General features: G+C 46.9%; 2 protein-coding genes across 2 annotated transcripts; one reads left to right on the top strand and one right to left on the bottom strand.

Annotated features, from left to right (window-relative positions):
- The first annotated feature begins 288 nt into the window (after nucleotides 1-288).
- LOC124669449 (glutamine synthetase, chloroplastic) lies at nucleotides 289-4,311 on the top strand. Its single transcript, XM_047206065.1, has 13 exons — nucleotides 289-539; nucleotides 998-1,037; nucleotides 1,185-1,288; nucleotides 1,391-1,439; nucleotides 1,586-1,692; nucleotides 1,796-1,883; nucleotides 1,996-2,124; nucleotides 2,254-2,328; nucleotides 2,620-2,673; nucleotides 2,746-2,783; nucleotides 3,148-3,307; nucleotides 3,400-3,460; nucleotides 3,948-4,311. Exons 1-13 carry the CDS (start codon nucleotides 304-306, stop codon nucleotides 4,085-4,087), a joined length of 1,281 nt encoding a protein of 426 aa, XP_047062021.1. The 5' UTR covers nucleotides 289-303; the 3' UTR covers nucleotides 4,088-4,311.
- A 1,495-nt stretch (nucleotides 4,312-5,806) lies between these two features.
- Nucleotides 5,807-6,713, bottom strand: LOC124679144. The gene is made up of 2 exons (XM_047214954.1): nucleotides 6,470-6,713; nucleotides 5,807-6,184 (listed from the first exon to the last, which is right to left on the bottom strand). The coding sequence occupies exons 1-2, from the start codon at nucleotides 6,665-6,667 to the stop codon at nucleotides 6,011-6,013; spliced, it is 372 nt and encodes a 123-aa protein (XP_047070910.1). The 5' UTR covers nucleotides 6,668-6,713; the 3' UTR covers nucleotides 5,807-6,010.
- Nucleotides 6,714-15,692: the final 8,979 nt, after the last annotated feature.

Consider the following 15,692-nt stretch of genomic DNA (forward strand, 5'->3'; position numbering starts at 1 on the left):
AGCCCTATCGCCTAATCAAAAGCCAGATGCCACTGCCCGCGCCGCGGCCACTAGAATCTCTCTCGCAAATCCAAAGTCTCTTCTTGCTCCCATAAATAAATAATTCCACCGCGATCCGGCAGTTGCTCCGCCCTCTCTTTCCCTCTCCCCTCTCGTCTCGTCTGCCGCCCCTGGTGAGTGGTCGAACCAATGCTTACCTCGCTTCTTCAATTCTCTGTTGCACGAGTGATCGATGTTTCTTGGTTGATCAGCTAGCGTTGACAAGGAACACGGCGGCAGAGTAGCTACCTACTAGCTAGCCTGATGGCACAGGCGGTGGTGCCGGCGATGCAGTGCCAGATGGGCGCGCTGGGCAAGTCGGCCGTCCGTGCCAGGGCCGGCGGAAGGGTGTGGGGCGTCAGGAGGGCCGCCCGCGGCACGGCCGGGTTCAAGGTGCTGGCCCTCGGCCCCGAGACCACCGGGGTGGTGCAGAGGATGAACCAGCTGCTCGACATGGACACCACGCCCTTCACCGACAAGATCATCGCAGAGTACATCTGGTACGTACGTCCTCCCAATGTTGCATTCCTCGGTTGCGCCGGAGTGGGCTTTGTTCGCTTCCATTGACTCTCCCCGACAGAACACCACCAGTAGCTTCAGATAGGCCAAACCCGCACTTTTTGGGACTAGATTAGTGCCGGGGCAAGCAGATTCGACCCCTTTTTAAGGTTTGATGATAGTGGTAATTTAATTCTCTGTCTAATGCTTCCTGGGCATGGTGGGTGATGAGTGACGATTTCAAAAGTGCTCGCTTTTTAGTTGGTTCCAGCACTTGAATAAGCTTAGGAAAATGCACATCGCACTATAGGGGAGCAATAAGGGTCAAACAGTTGGTCCTGGCATCTACTAAGTACTACCTCTATGGCAAAATATATGACGCTTTGGTAGCCTGTTTTTGGGCAGATGTAATATAACTAGTATTTTAACAATTCTGCCTTTCTATCTTCACATTCTGCAGGGTTGGAGGGTCTGGAATTGACATCAGAAGCAAATCAAGGGTACGCAGCCCACTATCTTCATGGAATTGACATTAGATTTGTTTTTTGAAAGGATTTAGGGGATGAGAAGTTGGTTTTGTACGCAGAGTACTCCTTCCTTACTACCTTTTCGGCTCCTGACAAGAAAATTTAATGCTTGCATTTCAGACGATATCGAAACCGGTGGAGGACCCTTCCGAGCTACCCAAGTGGAACTACGATGGATCGAGCACAGGGCAGGCTCCTGGAGAAGACAGTGAAGTCATCCTATAGTAAGGGGGGAATTACAGTACATGTGTTCTTCAACCTTGCACATAAAAATCCTAGATTTATAAATGTGTTACTCCATTTATGTTTTTCCTATCCTGTTTCAGCCCACAAGCCATATTCAAGGACCCATTCCGAGGAGGCAACAACATCATAGTACCGTCCATTTTCCCACTTGCATTATTCATTTCTGATTTTGCTTTTATGCAGCTATACTGAAAGGGTCAATAGTGGACACTTTTACCTGTTTGTTACATGTGCCAAGTGCCATGTGAGTTAAAATGATTTTTTTTGCCTTTCAGGTTATGTGTGACACGTACACACCACAAGGGGAACCCATCCCTACCAACAAACGCGCCAGGGCTGCACAAATTTTCAGTGACCCAAAGGTTTCTTCGCAAGTGCCATGGTAATTATGCGTTGAGCACCTGTATGCCGTGCAAAGACCCGCTGTTCTTTTACCTCCCTTTATTCGCCTGCAGACTGTAGAGTTGAAAAATCTTCTTTTCTAGGTTTGGAATCGAACAGGAGTACACTTTGATGCAGAGAGATGTGAACTGGCCTCTTGGCTGGCCTGTTGGAGGGTACCCTGGCCCCCAGGTACTGTACCAAGAAGCTTCATTTACTATTCAAAAAATAAATCTTAGGCTGGCTGAAATACACTTTTTAGTTAAACACTGTTGAGTAGTAATATTGTGCTGAAATATTGCAGGGTCCATACTACTGCGCCGTGGGATCAGACAAGTCATTTGGCCGTGACATATCGGATGCTCACTACAAGGCATGCCTTTACGCTGGAATTGAAATCAGTGGAACAAACGGGGAGGTCATGCCTGGTCAGGTGAGCCTTTATATTTATATGTGCGCATGTATTCTTATTTTGTGTGAACCAGAGATGTTTTTTACATTTTCTTTCAAATGAAAGTCGAAGTGTTTAATAGGTGGAATTTCACAAACCTTATCCATGCAGTGGGAGTACCAGGTTGGACCTAGTGTGGGTATCGATGCTGGAGATCACATATGGGCTTCAAGATATCTTCTCGAGGTACTTCAAGCAATAATCCGTGGTTCCCTAATGTGATGAAACTTTGATTATTTTCTTTTGATGACCAGAATATGGTCGATAAATCAATTGGTTGGTTAACCCTTTAGCTGCATGCACTATGAACTTGTGATTTGTTCTGAAACTTCAGTTTTAGTTCATTTGCTGAAAACCGTCAGACCATTTTTCTTCAAAATATGATGAAACCAAATCCTATAACTGGCCAGCCCTTTGGTCAAATCATATTTCCCATCAGTAAAGCCTTCTAATTATCATCGTACTGACCGTAATCAGAGAATCACGGAGCAAGCTGGTGTAGTGCTCACTCTGGACCCAAAACCAATCCAGGTATATCCCTGTAAGTTGTTGGAAGCACTTTATATATTGGAACTTAGTAAACTGAAGATTAATTTGATATAGGGTGACTGGAATGGAGCTGGCTGCCACACAAATTACAGGTTCCAATCTCTTCTGTTAAATAATGCATTTTTCCTGCTTAACATTTACAGAATATCTTATTGTATATTAACAATACATCAGAAAACCTAATATAGCTTTGCTTTAGTAAATGCTGTGGGGTTTGCGTCAGAAGGAAATGTATGCTGGGACTAATAGAAAAATACCCTCGAAATACACATTTAAACTGGCTATAAATGGGAAACCATTATTAGTCGTCGGTTTTTTATTGAGCATGATTCAGAATAAGCATTTATTCACATTAGTTAATCGCTAAATTTGGTTAGTTGTTTTTCTCAATACACGATGCAGTTAGTCCTTAATGTGCAAGCGTGAAACTATCTTTTCTTGTTGTTGCAAATATAGCACAAAGAGCATGCGTGAAGATGGAGGTTTTGAAGTGATTAAGAAAGCAATCCTGAACCTTTCACTTCGTCACGACTTGCACATCAGTGAATATGGTGAAGGAAATGAACGGAGATTGACAGGGTTACATGAGACAGCTAGCATATCAGACTTTTCATGGGTACGGGTGGAGCAGCCTTTCATTATTTTTCAGCTGTAATTTACTTCATGTTTATTTACAAATTATACTAACTATAATACTTCATCTATCAGGGTGTAGCAAACCGTGGTTGCTCTATTCGGGTGGGGCGAGACACTGAGGCAAAAGGGAAAGGTATGTGCTCTCCCTTGGTTCCTGAAACTACTTGCACTGTTTGGAAATGCAGGAAAGAGTTCTACCCAAAAATAAAATTCAAGGACATTATGCAAGCATAATTCTTGGGGAGTAGAAAGCCCTTAAACTGTCTAACTTGGATCTTAGGTTCTTTAGCTCATTTTACCCACATGGCCATATAACGAATATGGATGCCATTCTGATGATTTTGAATAGTTCTGGGCCAAATCCACGCCCTTAAATTCACTATTCTGCACCCTCTACGTGTTGAGTGTTATCAATTTGAAAAATGTTCCTTCACTCATACATATCCAGTCACCAACTGATGGCCTAGCTCACAGTTGAAAGAAAAATACATTGGCACCAAATCGATATCTTACTATACTATTATAAGTACCCATTCATTGTGACATGGTAATTTGCATGGAACCATACACTGACAGCGCTGCTGACTGAAACTAAAAGGACTTTATCTTCATGCCAACAGGATACCTGGAGGACCGTCGTCCGGCCTCAAACATGGACCCATACACTGTGACTGCCCTACTGGCTGAAACCACGATTCTCTGGGAGCCGACCCTTGAAGCAGAGGCTCTTGCTGCCAAGAAGCTGGCGATGAATGTATGAAGGACTGAAAAGGATGAATTTCTGGGAAAAATAAATCGACAGCGACACTGTTTGTCGTCCATTCTTCCTGATCTTGTGGTTCCATCGCGGCACTGTCTGTACAAAATTTACAGTTTGTAGAACCACTTTGCCTTTCGCTTGAACTTCACATTTGATCTGGGTCTGTATCTGATTCCACTTGGAACTACGTTAAAGGATAATGAAACACACAGGATTTTGATTCAGCTATTTTATTTCCTTTGAATGGTTCATCTTTAAGACTAGTGTCATGTATTCTAGTGATTTCCTCGGTGGTTCGTCTGTCTCGAGAATTTATCTATAGCGTTAAAGTTTCTCATGTTTATAAAGCTTTGATGGGGAATGTTGGTGCTATTCCTGCAATTAAATAAATGGATGTGGGATGGTTGTTGTCAACAGAAGCACAAGGTTTTCTTTTGGCCAATTGTTCATAATTGCCTCAACACCAAGGCCCTGCTCCATCGAAAGAATTTGGTGATGAATGATTATTCTTGTGTCATGTGTAATCAACAGCATCTTGAGACAAGAGATCATATGTTCTTTCAATGTCCTTTTGTTGTGCTGTGCTGGCAATTCTGTCCTCTTTGGATTTCCCTGCTTTGGGGCAGTTTGATCTTCAAGATACATTATCTCAGTTTGATCTTCAAGATACATTATTTGGCCTTAAGCTTGCTATCTCCAAGCCTTTCTTTATGGAGCTGATAATGTTGATCACATGGCCTATATGGCTCACCCGCAATGATTTTATCTTCAAGGCTGTTCCTCCAAGTGTTTACAGATGTCGGAAGAGATTTAAGGATGGGTTTACCCTTCTAGTTCACAAAGCGAAGAGAAAATCTTATCGTGGCATAGTCACTTGGGTGGAAAATTGTAGATAGCCCTTTCTTTCTCTTTGGGATTATGGACTCTTTTATTTGCTCCTCTCAAGCAACTGTTCTCTTTTGTAGACCTTTTAAGCCTTTATAAATAAAATTAAAAATATAAAGTGGGGAAACTCACTAATTTATCTGTAGCACAAGTTAATTCCATGATACTAACACAAGTTAAAAATCAGTGGCGAAGCTAGAGATTCTGACTGTAGGGCCAGTTATCTTGTTTATGGTGTAATTTTTCAGTAATGAGCAATGTAAAGAACTACATCAATGAAGATTTCTGAATTTCTACTGGGTTCGTTTGAACACGAGAACTGTATGCAAGCTCTACCCTGTGAAAATAATCACGAAAAAGAAATGTGAATTCTTAAAATGAGATGGAGTAGGATATGGTGAACTTCCCTCGAAAGATTTTACTAAAACCGATGTGTATATTAACAGGAGCATTGAGCAACAACCACCGATTTCTGTGAGTAGCACTTTTCCTTTTTTTTTTTCTACTTCGGAATTACTTTTGATTTTTTCGTATGGTGAAGATTTAATCTGGATATGAACTTTCTTCTAATATATCAATACTATGTCAATGTTGCGAACACAATTCAGGAATACTTTTCGGAAACATTTAACTACTTCTAAAAAATGCTAGTACCACATTATCAAGTGCCAAAGTACACTAAGTACTCCAACTGTTAAAAACAAAAAGTGCCGAAGTAGTCCCAGGACAAACACGCACCGTGGCGTAATGGAATGTCCGTGTCTGGCGTGCGTGGCTGCGTGCTACGTTGTTCTACTACTCGTCTAATAGGAGTAGATTAGAAGCAAATGCCTCCGCAGACCGCAGTCATGCAGATCAATCATGAATTTCTTTGTGATAATAAGATCATTCATGGACTTGATTATGTCTGCCTTTTGGTTGTGGCAAAGGGCACAACAGCAACAACAGTGCAGTGACGGAAGATACAGAGACGGGAGACCAGGACACTGGACTAGATAAGAGGATTGATTGTACACGAACTGAACACCCAGAGACGGCCTATGGATGCTTCTTCTTCTTGTGCGCCGGCGGGGAGCTGCGGTCGTGCATGGCCACCCCGCTGTAGTCCTCGCTGGAGATCAGCCCTTCCGTGACGGCTCCGGCGTCCTCATCTTCCTCCTCTCTCCGACCGTCCTTCCTCTCCGCATCGATCTTCACTTCCATCGCTGCTACCTGGACACGCGCAGTTCACGAACTACAAATCAAATCACATTCTCCTTAATTTTGCTTCTCATGTGCATTTGCCTAAGATATCAATAATTCAGGATTAATGATACTTCTTCTGAACAACCAAATGTTCCTTTCTAGGATGAACTGAACAAAAGATGGCGTGTGCAGAGACAGACAGGCACACGACCAAGCAACAGCTTCAGCTGTTGAGCCGCCGAGTCTTTGCACAAAGTGCAGAAGAAACTGTATTTCGCGACACTGGAATTTTTGGGGGAAATATGAACTGACCTCATGCTGCTCCCTGAGCTCGCCTTCACGCCGGTAATGAGGGTATGCCGGTTCCTCTCTGCCCTTGCGACCTAGAACATGTCCTCGTTGAGTGTCCAGGGAGGAGGGGTGAAGAGAAGATCTAGATGAGGCATGGCCTGCAAGAGTGGCTAAAAGAAGAAGGCTTGAAGCAAGCACTATGGTGAGCAGCTTTTCCATGACGGATGGTGGCTATGGCAACCGCCAATAATGGAGAGAGCGAGGAGTGGAGGACGCTCGTGTAGGCGTGTAGCACGCTCTCTCATCCTTGTCTTTCCTCGGTATAAAGCGGTGACGGTCGACAGTGCCCCGGCTTCAGCATCTTAATTTGCAAATTACTACTAGGTGCCATCTAGAAAAAAAATATACTCTTCCTTTCAAATTTTGGTTTAAAAGTTCTTGAGAAAGTTGTATGAAGCTGAGAAAGTGCTATATTTTCGTGGCTTAAGTTAGGTTTCGAGTTATTACATGAGATCAACCAACACTTTTTCCAGAATTGGCACTCTTTCTCACAAGAGAAGCTCACCATTCCATGTGTAATTTTAGGGACTCTAAGGAGTACACGTTGAGCAGTTGTCAAATGGATAGATGGATTTAGGAATTTTACCCCAAGGACAAACGGGAATTGGTTGAAGGTGAGAGAAATGTCAATGGTAGCAAGAAAATAAGAAAAAGGAGAAGCGACACAACCCAAAAGATCCAAGGACATCTACGTGGCAATGATTCATCATGCAACTATGCATTTAGGGAGAATAATGAGAAACAATAAATGAAAACTTGGAAGTTTCTAAGAATGCTAGTAACAAAATTGGAATACGCTAATAGATATTTTGAATTATTATACATGAGGATGATATTTGAGGGGAAGGTCCTAGAGAAATCAAGGATAATCATGAAGATGTCTTGGAGAAAAAATCTAGTTAAGAAAAAACCCAGAGCTGGGTATTTTAGGTGTTCGATCGGTCATATTCATGTACATAGAAATATATTTTTTAAATATCAAAAAATTCTGAACAAAAAGTTGACGCCTACATCTTGACATTATATATGCTCATAAAGTCGTTTTGCGGAAACCGATACTTTTTGTATCGTGTGTAAAAAACATAAATTTTGGTGCTTAAAAAAGTTTGTCACTAGATATTTCTTCATCATTTTCACACAAACATGGCATTTATACATATAATATGGAAATATACGCGCCAATTTTTTGTTCAGAGTTTTTTTTTTGATATTTTAAAATGTTTTTCAGGTACCAAGAACATATGCTCTCAAGTTCAAAAATGGTTTTCCGCAGCTTATCGACCCTTTTTACTTGTGGAGATCCCTATTATGACAACCAGACTGAACAGAACCTAGCACCAATAGTCTTCACCCAAAATTCCAAAATTGACCGATGATATCTGCACTTCCATCACCGGCCCATGCCTCACGTTGAGGATGTCGCGGGACTTATCTTGTCTGATGAAAGGGCTTATCCTCTGTGCATGTCATGCTGTGCTTGCTTACGTTGTCAGTGCAAGAGTTTGTGGCTCAAGCTGGATGGCCATCTGGTGCTGTGCCTGACAGCCCTCATGTGGCATGTTTCGGTAGGTTGATAGAGAACTGAACATACAGTGATTATTACTTGGACTTTCTATGATCAGGTAGCACATGTAGCGTAAGGAGAGTACTACTTCTACTTGTAGCAAGAAATGTCAATTAGGCAAATACTCCATGCATGGACATAATCAAACTAGACTTACCGTGGAATCAAACTAGATGGAGACAATCTACTGTAACACCAGACTAACTAAGTCGGACGTTGATGTCTCAGCTAACCGGGACAGGGTTACTGATGGCCGATGGCAACTTGGATTCTGTGCATGCCCAACAGCGAGAAGACAATTCCAAATCTCGTGTCTCTCTATATCACTCTATGGACATTTGTAGATTAGAGGCATGCTTGGGGAAGCAAATTTGGTGCACATGAGCACCAGTGCTCTCAGTTTTTAAAATATTAAAAAAAAAAATTCTGTGTTCCAAAAAATCAGCACATTTATTCTATGAATACATACACATGTTCTGAATATTCATGCAAAGTTTCGGTAGAAATTACATTGTATTTTGAGCTACAGGAAAAAAACAAATTTGTGGCTACGTATAGAGCACTAGTAGAAAAATGGGCATCCATCTAAGCCATAAATACCGGTTCCCTTACGAACCGGTACTAAAGGGTGTATTAGTACCGGTTGCACTGCCCAGACCTTTAGAGCATCTCCACTCGTCCCCCCGAGGAGGCCCCCGGCGAGCGTTTTTTCCATCCGGACGGCGTAATTCGGCCCAGTCGCGCCCCCGGTTCCTCGTTTTCGTCCGGATTTGGGCCTAAATTCATCCGGCGATCCCACGCCCCCCCCCCCGGCCCCCCGGGGAGCGCTCGGGGACTCCGGACGAGTGAAAAGCGGGGAAGGGCCCGATCTGTCGGTGAGCCAACGCACGAACCCCACCGCCACGTCGCTCAAAATCTCCCCCACCCCTCGTATCTCTCTCGCCGCCGGCACCACCCCGCCGGCTTGTTGCCCAGATTGCGCCGCCACTCCTTCCCCACCTGCCTATATTCCGCCGTGTTTGGACGACGGCCTATCCGGTCGCTCTTCCGCCGGCCTCGTTTTCCGGCCTGCTTGCTCGTCGTCGCTCGCGGCTCGGGTTGCCTCGACCACGCCCGTCGGGTGTTCGTCCATTTGCCTCGCCGGCCATGGACTCGGACGAAGAGGAGGAGCGGATGTTCGTCGAGCTTATGCAAGAAGAGATGGCAGCAGCCGCCCAAGACGACGAGCACATGATGATCCTTGGTTGCTTGGCAAGCATGTACGCCGGACCGGCAACTCGTCGGCGTGGTGGGTCGGCACTAGGTCGCCGGAAGTGCAAGCCGAGACAGCGAATGGAGGGCTACCGCATGTTGTACGCCGACTACTTCGCCGACAATCCATTGCACGGTGAGACTGTTTTCCGGCGTCGTTTCGGGATGAGCGAAAGCTATTTCGCAAATTGTGTATGCCATCCGCCACTTTGATCCCTACTTCGGATGCAAGGCGGATTGCACTCGGTTTGGTTGGATTTTCGTCACTGCGAAGTGCACGGTGGCTATGAGGATATCGGCGTATGGAGCTCCCGGTGATACCGCAGATGACTATCTTCGGATGGCGGAGTCCACCGCCCTTGATTGTTTCTACCGGTTCTGCAGGGCCGTCATAGCGATGTTCGGGGACTATTACTTGAGATCACCCACTGTCGAAGACACTCGGAGGATCCTTGCAACAAATGAAGCTAGAGGTTTTCCAGGGATGCTTGGAAGTATTGATCGCATGCATTGGCAATGGAAGAACTCGTCCGTTTGCGTGGCAGGGAATGTACAAGGGTCACAAAAAGGCTGCACTCGTGATACTTGAAGCGGTGGCTACCCATGATCTTTGGATTTGGCACTCTTTCTTTGGTATGTCCGGATCCAACAATGACATCAACGTCCTAAACTGCTCCCCGGTCTTTTCCAAGCTTGTTGAGGGTCATGCTCCCCGGTGGACTATGTGATCAATGGTCGGCACTACAACAAAGGATACTACCTTGCAGACGGTATCTATCCAAAGTGGGCAACATTTGTGAAGACGATCTCCAACCCTAGCACCCCCAAACTTTGCGAGTTTGTCAAGAAACAAGAAACTTGCCGAAAAGACGTCGAGCGAGCATTTGGTGTCCTACAGCAGAGATTTGCTGTCGTCCGGTTCCCCGCTATGACTTGGTCCAAAGATCGATGTGGGAGGTGATGAACTGCCGTGTGTGCCTACACAACATGATTATTGAAGATGAGCGAAAGCATCCGGTTCCTCCGGCTGAGCAAGAAGCACCATATGAGAGAGAGGGTCCTCTTGCACAGCCTAATCACCAGGTGCCTCCATCATGGGCCGCCTTCATTGCTATGCGCCAGGAGATTCGAGACTCTACAATGCACCAGCTCGCTGCAAGATGATCCGGTGGAGCACATATGGAGGCTCCGAGGCAACGCCAACGCCGACGCCAACTAGTCTGTCTTAATTTGTTTGAAAAATTGTGAAATTTGTGTGCTTCATTTGTTTCAGCACTTGTTAAACATTGTACCGTTATCGCCGAATTTGTTTCAGCAATTTTCGTCCTCTTGTTTGCCGAACTTGTTAAATTTTATGTTGAATTTGTTTGAAATATGTCAAATGGTCGAGGTTGGGGGTTTCCTGCCGGGGGGACGGCTGGAACTTCGGCGCTCCCCACGCCAAATCTTCATCCAATCCGGACGAAAATTTCTCCGGATTTGGGCGTGGGGAGCGCCAACGAGTGGGGATGCTCTTAGTACCGGTTCGTAAGGACCTTTAATACCGGTTCGTGACACGAACCGGTACTAAAGGGTTCGCGTCAGCTGAAAAACCTTTAGTACCGGTTACGAACCGGTACTAAAGGGTAGACCTTTAGTACCGGTTCGTGTCACGAACCGGTACTAAAGGTTTTTCTCGCTCCCCACGCAGCTCCACCCCCCCGGTGGATCGCCTTTTTTGACACTGTAAAATAGAAAAGAAAATGATAGAAAATTCAAAAAATAAAATGTTTTCAGATTCTTGTATGTTATGCAACCTACTATTAGGAAAAATTAACAAATTTGAGTTTTCACTTTTTTTGCAAAAAAGTTTTGAAAAATGGTAAAACCGCAATAACTTTTGCATACGACGTCGAAAAAATATGTATAATATATCAAAAAATCCTGGAAAAAAGTTACATCCGATTTCACCAGGGTTTACCCGGTTAGCCAATTTTTAGATTCTCAAAATTCCAAATGAAAATATGAAAGCAGGAAGATTTTAGTTTTTTTTCCAGAAATTTAGAATTTTTTGAGTCCTAACATATTACTATTACTTTTATCAAATTATAAGATTTTCAATTTTTCAAGTTTTAGGTTTTGCAAAAAATATTAAAAATTTAAAAAATAATTAAAAATTAAAAAAATTAAAAATTTTAATTTTATTTATTTATTCAACATTATTATTACATCATTACTTTTGTTTATTAAAAGAATTATTTGGAATTCAAACGATAAAAAGTGTGACATCGACCAACATGTTAATAGGATTGATATGATACTACTATCACATACATGCGCGCGAAGCACTTGGAAGTGGAACGGGATAGAACTTGGAAGTTAAGCGTGCTAGTGCGGGAGTAGTGTGAGGATGGGTGACCGACCGGGAAGTTTGACTACGGGTAAGTAATTTGACTAGAGATTAAGTGTAGTTAGAGACTAACGGAAATACTAGTAATTCTGAAAAAAATAAAAAAAAGAGGCCGTGAAAAAAAGGGTGTGAAAAATAATTAGAAAAAATGGAAAAAAAAAATTTAAACGAAATAGGCTTTAATACCGGTTCGTATTACGAACCGGTACCAAAGGTCTCCAGCCCCACGGGTTCCTCCGTGCCCACGGGTTCGTAAGAAACCGGTACTAAAGGTGGGAGGCTTTTAGTACCGGATAATTAGTACCGGTTCCAAAACTGGTACTAAAGGCCCTTTGGAACCGGTACTAAAGGGGGTTTTCTACTAGTGGAGGTATATATTTGTCAGAAATTTGTCTTTTTTGTATAGCTTAAAATATAACATATTTTTCTCCAAAAAAAAAATCCGTACCTTCAGAATGTTTGTATGTATGTGGGTATTTAATTTCATATTTTTTGAAATCTAAAAAATATGATTTTTAGAAATCAGGAGCACTGGTCATGTGCTAAATACACTTTTCGCATGCTTGGCAGTATGTATTGCTAGCATGTTAGCTTGCATAGTATTGTAAAGTTGATACAACTCATTGATCTTACTTATTCATTCATATTAACTAGAGTATGTCATGAGCCGCTATACGCGGGGCTCGATGCAACGATGCCAGGCTCACGAAGACTTGTTTATCGGACCTGACTTGTCTGTTGTTGCTAGTCACGGAGCTGTCCAATTTTCGACTCCATACGGGCATGTCAACTAAAATAAGGAAAGATAGCATGAGCGGCGAACAAGGCTGAAGGGGAAGGAGGATATCGCTAAGAGCATCCCAGCCGTTCGACCCCCGGAAAATCCGGATTTAACAAACGCCGAATTGGATGTAAAAAGGGCGTGGGGGGCAACATTTTCCCAGCCGCACCCCCGGCTTTCACCCATTAGCGGCGGTAGATTCAAAATATTGTCTTTCCGCTACACAAAAGAATCGCCAATGTCCGGCGATCGGATCAGCCACATTCCGGCGATCGAAACTAGACGACTACAAGCTCATCGGTGGTCCCGTCCTGAGCAACGGCGTCTGGCGCGACATCGGGCGATGCATCGGCGTCTGGCGTGGCATCGTCAGGCGAAGCATCGGCGTCTGCAATTGTCGAAGCGGCGGGAGTAGACGTCGAAGCGGAGGACGAAGGAGCCGACGGTGGCCGGAGGATGTCTTGGCGATGGGCGTCGTACCAAGCCCTCGTCTCCTCGTCCATGTTGGCGTCGTTGCTGCCGATCAGGAACGCCAGGTCGGTGTTCCTCTTCTTCGCCGCCGCTGTTTCCTTGAGCAAGGCAATCCGGACGCCCTGGTTGGTGAGCATCGCCTTCCACCGCACGTCGTGCTTGTCGTCCCTCCCGGCGGCGTGCGCCCTCGCGTCGGCCCAGCACTTGTCGAAGGACGCGTGCAACCTGTCGGCTGGATGGCCAGCCTTCTTCAGCTCTTTCAGCTTCTTCTGGCCTTGCTCGGGGCGGCCCACCGACGCGGCAGGGGAAGGATCGTCGGGGTTGTACTTCTCGCCCTTGTTGTTGGCGAGATTCTTGCGCACCGCCTTCCACTTGTCGCACTCCGAGATGCGGGCGAACACGTTGAAGTACTTGAACATCTGGCCGTCGTTGTCGTCCGCGTACATGTCCAGCGCCCGGTGAATCTGCAAAAATAGACCGGCAAACAGGCTGGCCATTCAAGATTAAAACCTCGGCGATGTAGGGTCGACGGAGGAGTCACGACGAGTGAGTATACCCTTCCTTCATAGTCCTCGCCGCTCACAACATGCTTGTCGAGCTCCTCCTGTACGTCGTGCCACTTGTTGCACGTCGCCTGGACGATCCCCCAATGAGTGCCCATTGCCTTCTCGCCGCGTTCCATCACCGTCTTGTTGAAATATGGATCGACGAGTTCGCGCTCGTCGAACGCCACCTTGACCCGCTGCCAATACGTGTCGTAGCTCTGATTTCGCGCCGGTGATGCCGTTCATAGACACCGTCATCCAAGCTTCGGCGAGGCACTCCTCTTCTTTGCCCGTCCATTTGATCCGCGGCTCGGCTGGCGGCGAGTTCTTCTTCCTTCTCTTCTTCTTCCCCATGGACGGCACCTCCGAGGCTTTGGGGGCTTCCTCTTCATCGACATCCAGGTCGACGTACGCCTCCTCATCTTCTTCGTCGATGTATTGGGTATAGTCGTTCTCATCAGCGTGGTGATCGCCCTGGTCGAGGTTGGAGTTGAAGCCGCCCCGCGACGCGACGACTTCCGCCGCCCTTGCCTCCTCTTGTGTGAAGCTCGGGCTCGCCGCGGCGGCCATGGAGCCCGATGTGATCATCTTGTGCATCACAGGCTCATTTGGCAGCGGCATCCCGGGGTTGGAGAAGGGAAGCGACCCACGCCTCAGGGCAGGCGAGATGCCCTCGTACATCGCACCGTCGTACGCCGTCGGCGGCGGCGTAAACCCGGCCATGCCGGCGGCGGCGTAGGTGTCATGGTACATGGCCGTGGCCGACGACGCCGGCGAGAAGGAAGGAGATCCGACCATACCTCGGGTAGCCATGACCCGGGGAATTAGGCGATGTGCGGGCGGCCAAAGTTGATGGAGATCAGCCTCGCCTATTCCTCCGCCGCCTCCGCCGCCTCCGCCACCCTCTTCGCGTTGCACTTCTTCTCCCTCTCCGCTCGGGCGCGAGTTTCGTGTTGCCGCCGTTCCTGATCCGCCGCCCACGCCGTGTTTGACATGCCCGGCAGCCTCTGTTAGGCGCCCGCGGCTTCCTCGCCTTCGGCGCGCCATCGGTGGCGAGCTTCTTCGGCGGCATGGTGGTGGAAGGGAAGAGGAGGAGCTGCAACTGTGGGGGGAGAATGACGATAGCTCCGAATTTCAGCGGGGAAAATGCTTCTATGCGGCGCAATTTGGAGGGAAAATGAAATTAATGGAGGGAACTACCGGCTGTGTCACCGACAACGCGGGCCCGCTCGACGTTTCCCGCGCTTTTGTTTCGTCCGGAGTCCGCGGCCGGGCCTCGGGAACCCGGGGATGGCCTGGGCTCTCCGGACGGATGAAAGGCCTAATCCGGACGAAAACGAGGAATCGGGGGCGCGACTGGGCCATTTTCGTCCATCCGGATGACAAAACGCCGTCCTGGGGGTCTCGTCGGGGAGACGGCTGGAGATGCTCTAAGAGCATGTCTAGCAGAGCCCGTAAATAGCCGAAAACCGAATAATACCTTTTAGTTTACGGGTTCGGTTCGAAAAGCGACGCAGATCAGTTACCGTAAATGAGCCAAAATCGAAAATAAGTTTTCAGGTCGAGACGAAAACCCAACTCGGCATGTATTTATAGGGGCTGAAAGGATGAACTGAACACAAACCCCTACTCGCGGCGCGCTGAAACTTCAGATCAGGCCAACTGCTTATGTTCGTACATTCGCCGGAAACCGGCCAAATTCCAGCGAATCTCAACCTAATCCGACTGAGATGTAGCATCACGACCTTGCTGGACTACAGCAGGACGGCCGACGGTAGGTGGCGCAGCATGGGGCGAGCTCGGGGCGAGGTGAGCTCGTAGCAGCGCGGGGCAGGGCGGCGTGGGGTGGCGCAGGGCTGGGCACGGCGGGTCGGGGTGGCGCTGGGCTGGGCATGGTCGGGGCTGGGCAGGGCGGGTCGGGGCTGGGCATGGTTGGGGCGGGGCTGGGCAGGGCGGGTCGAGGCAGGGGCGGCGCGGGGTTGGGTGGGTCGAGGTAGGGGCGGCGCGGCGGGCGGGCGCGACGAGGGGCAAAGCGGTGGGGGGCATGATGTCTACGTTCCCCCTCCTTTCCTGTAGACAGTGTTGGGCCTCCAAGAGCAGAGGTTTGTAGAACAGCAGCAAGTTTTCCCTTAAGTGGATCACCCAAGGTTTATCGAACTCAGGGAGGAAGAGGTCAAAGATAT

The sequence above is a fragment of the Lolium rigidum genome, chromosome 7 (genome assembly GCF_022539505.1).
Source record: "Lolium rigidum isolate FL_2022 chromosome 7, APGP_CSIRO_Lrig_0.1, whole genome shotgun sequence".
Taxonomy (NCBI): Eukaryota; Viridiplantae; Streptophyta; class Magnoliopsida; order Poales; family Poaceae; genus Lolium; species Lolium rigidum.

Excerpts from the sequence above, each read along its gene's own strand:
- LOC124669449 (XM_047206065.1), top strand. The coding sequence starts at position 304 with ATGGCACAGGCGGTGGTGCCGGCGATGCAGTGCCAGATGGGCGCGCTG. Across the intron at positions 1,038-1,184 it reads ACATCAGAAGCAAATCAAGG|ACGATATCGAAACCGGTGGA; the intron begins GTACGCAGCCCA and ends CTTGCATTTCAG. Across the intron at positions 1,884-1,995 it reads GAGGGTACCCTGGCCCCCAG|GGTCCATACTACTGCGCCGT; the intron begins GTACTGTACCAA and ends GAAATATTGCAG.
- LOC124679144 (XM_047214954.1), bottom strand. The coding sequence starts at position 6,667 with ATGGAAAAGCTGCTCACCATAGTGCTTGCTTCAAGCCTTCTTCTTTTA. Across the intron at positions 6,185-6,469 it reads AGCTCAGGGAGCAGCATGAG|GTAGCAGCGATGGAAGTGAA; the intron begins GTCAGTTCATAT and ends GCGCGTGTCCAG.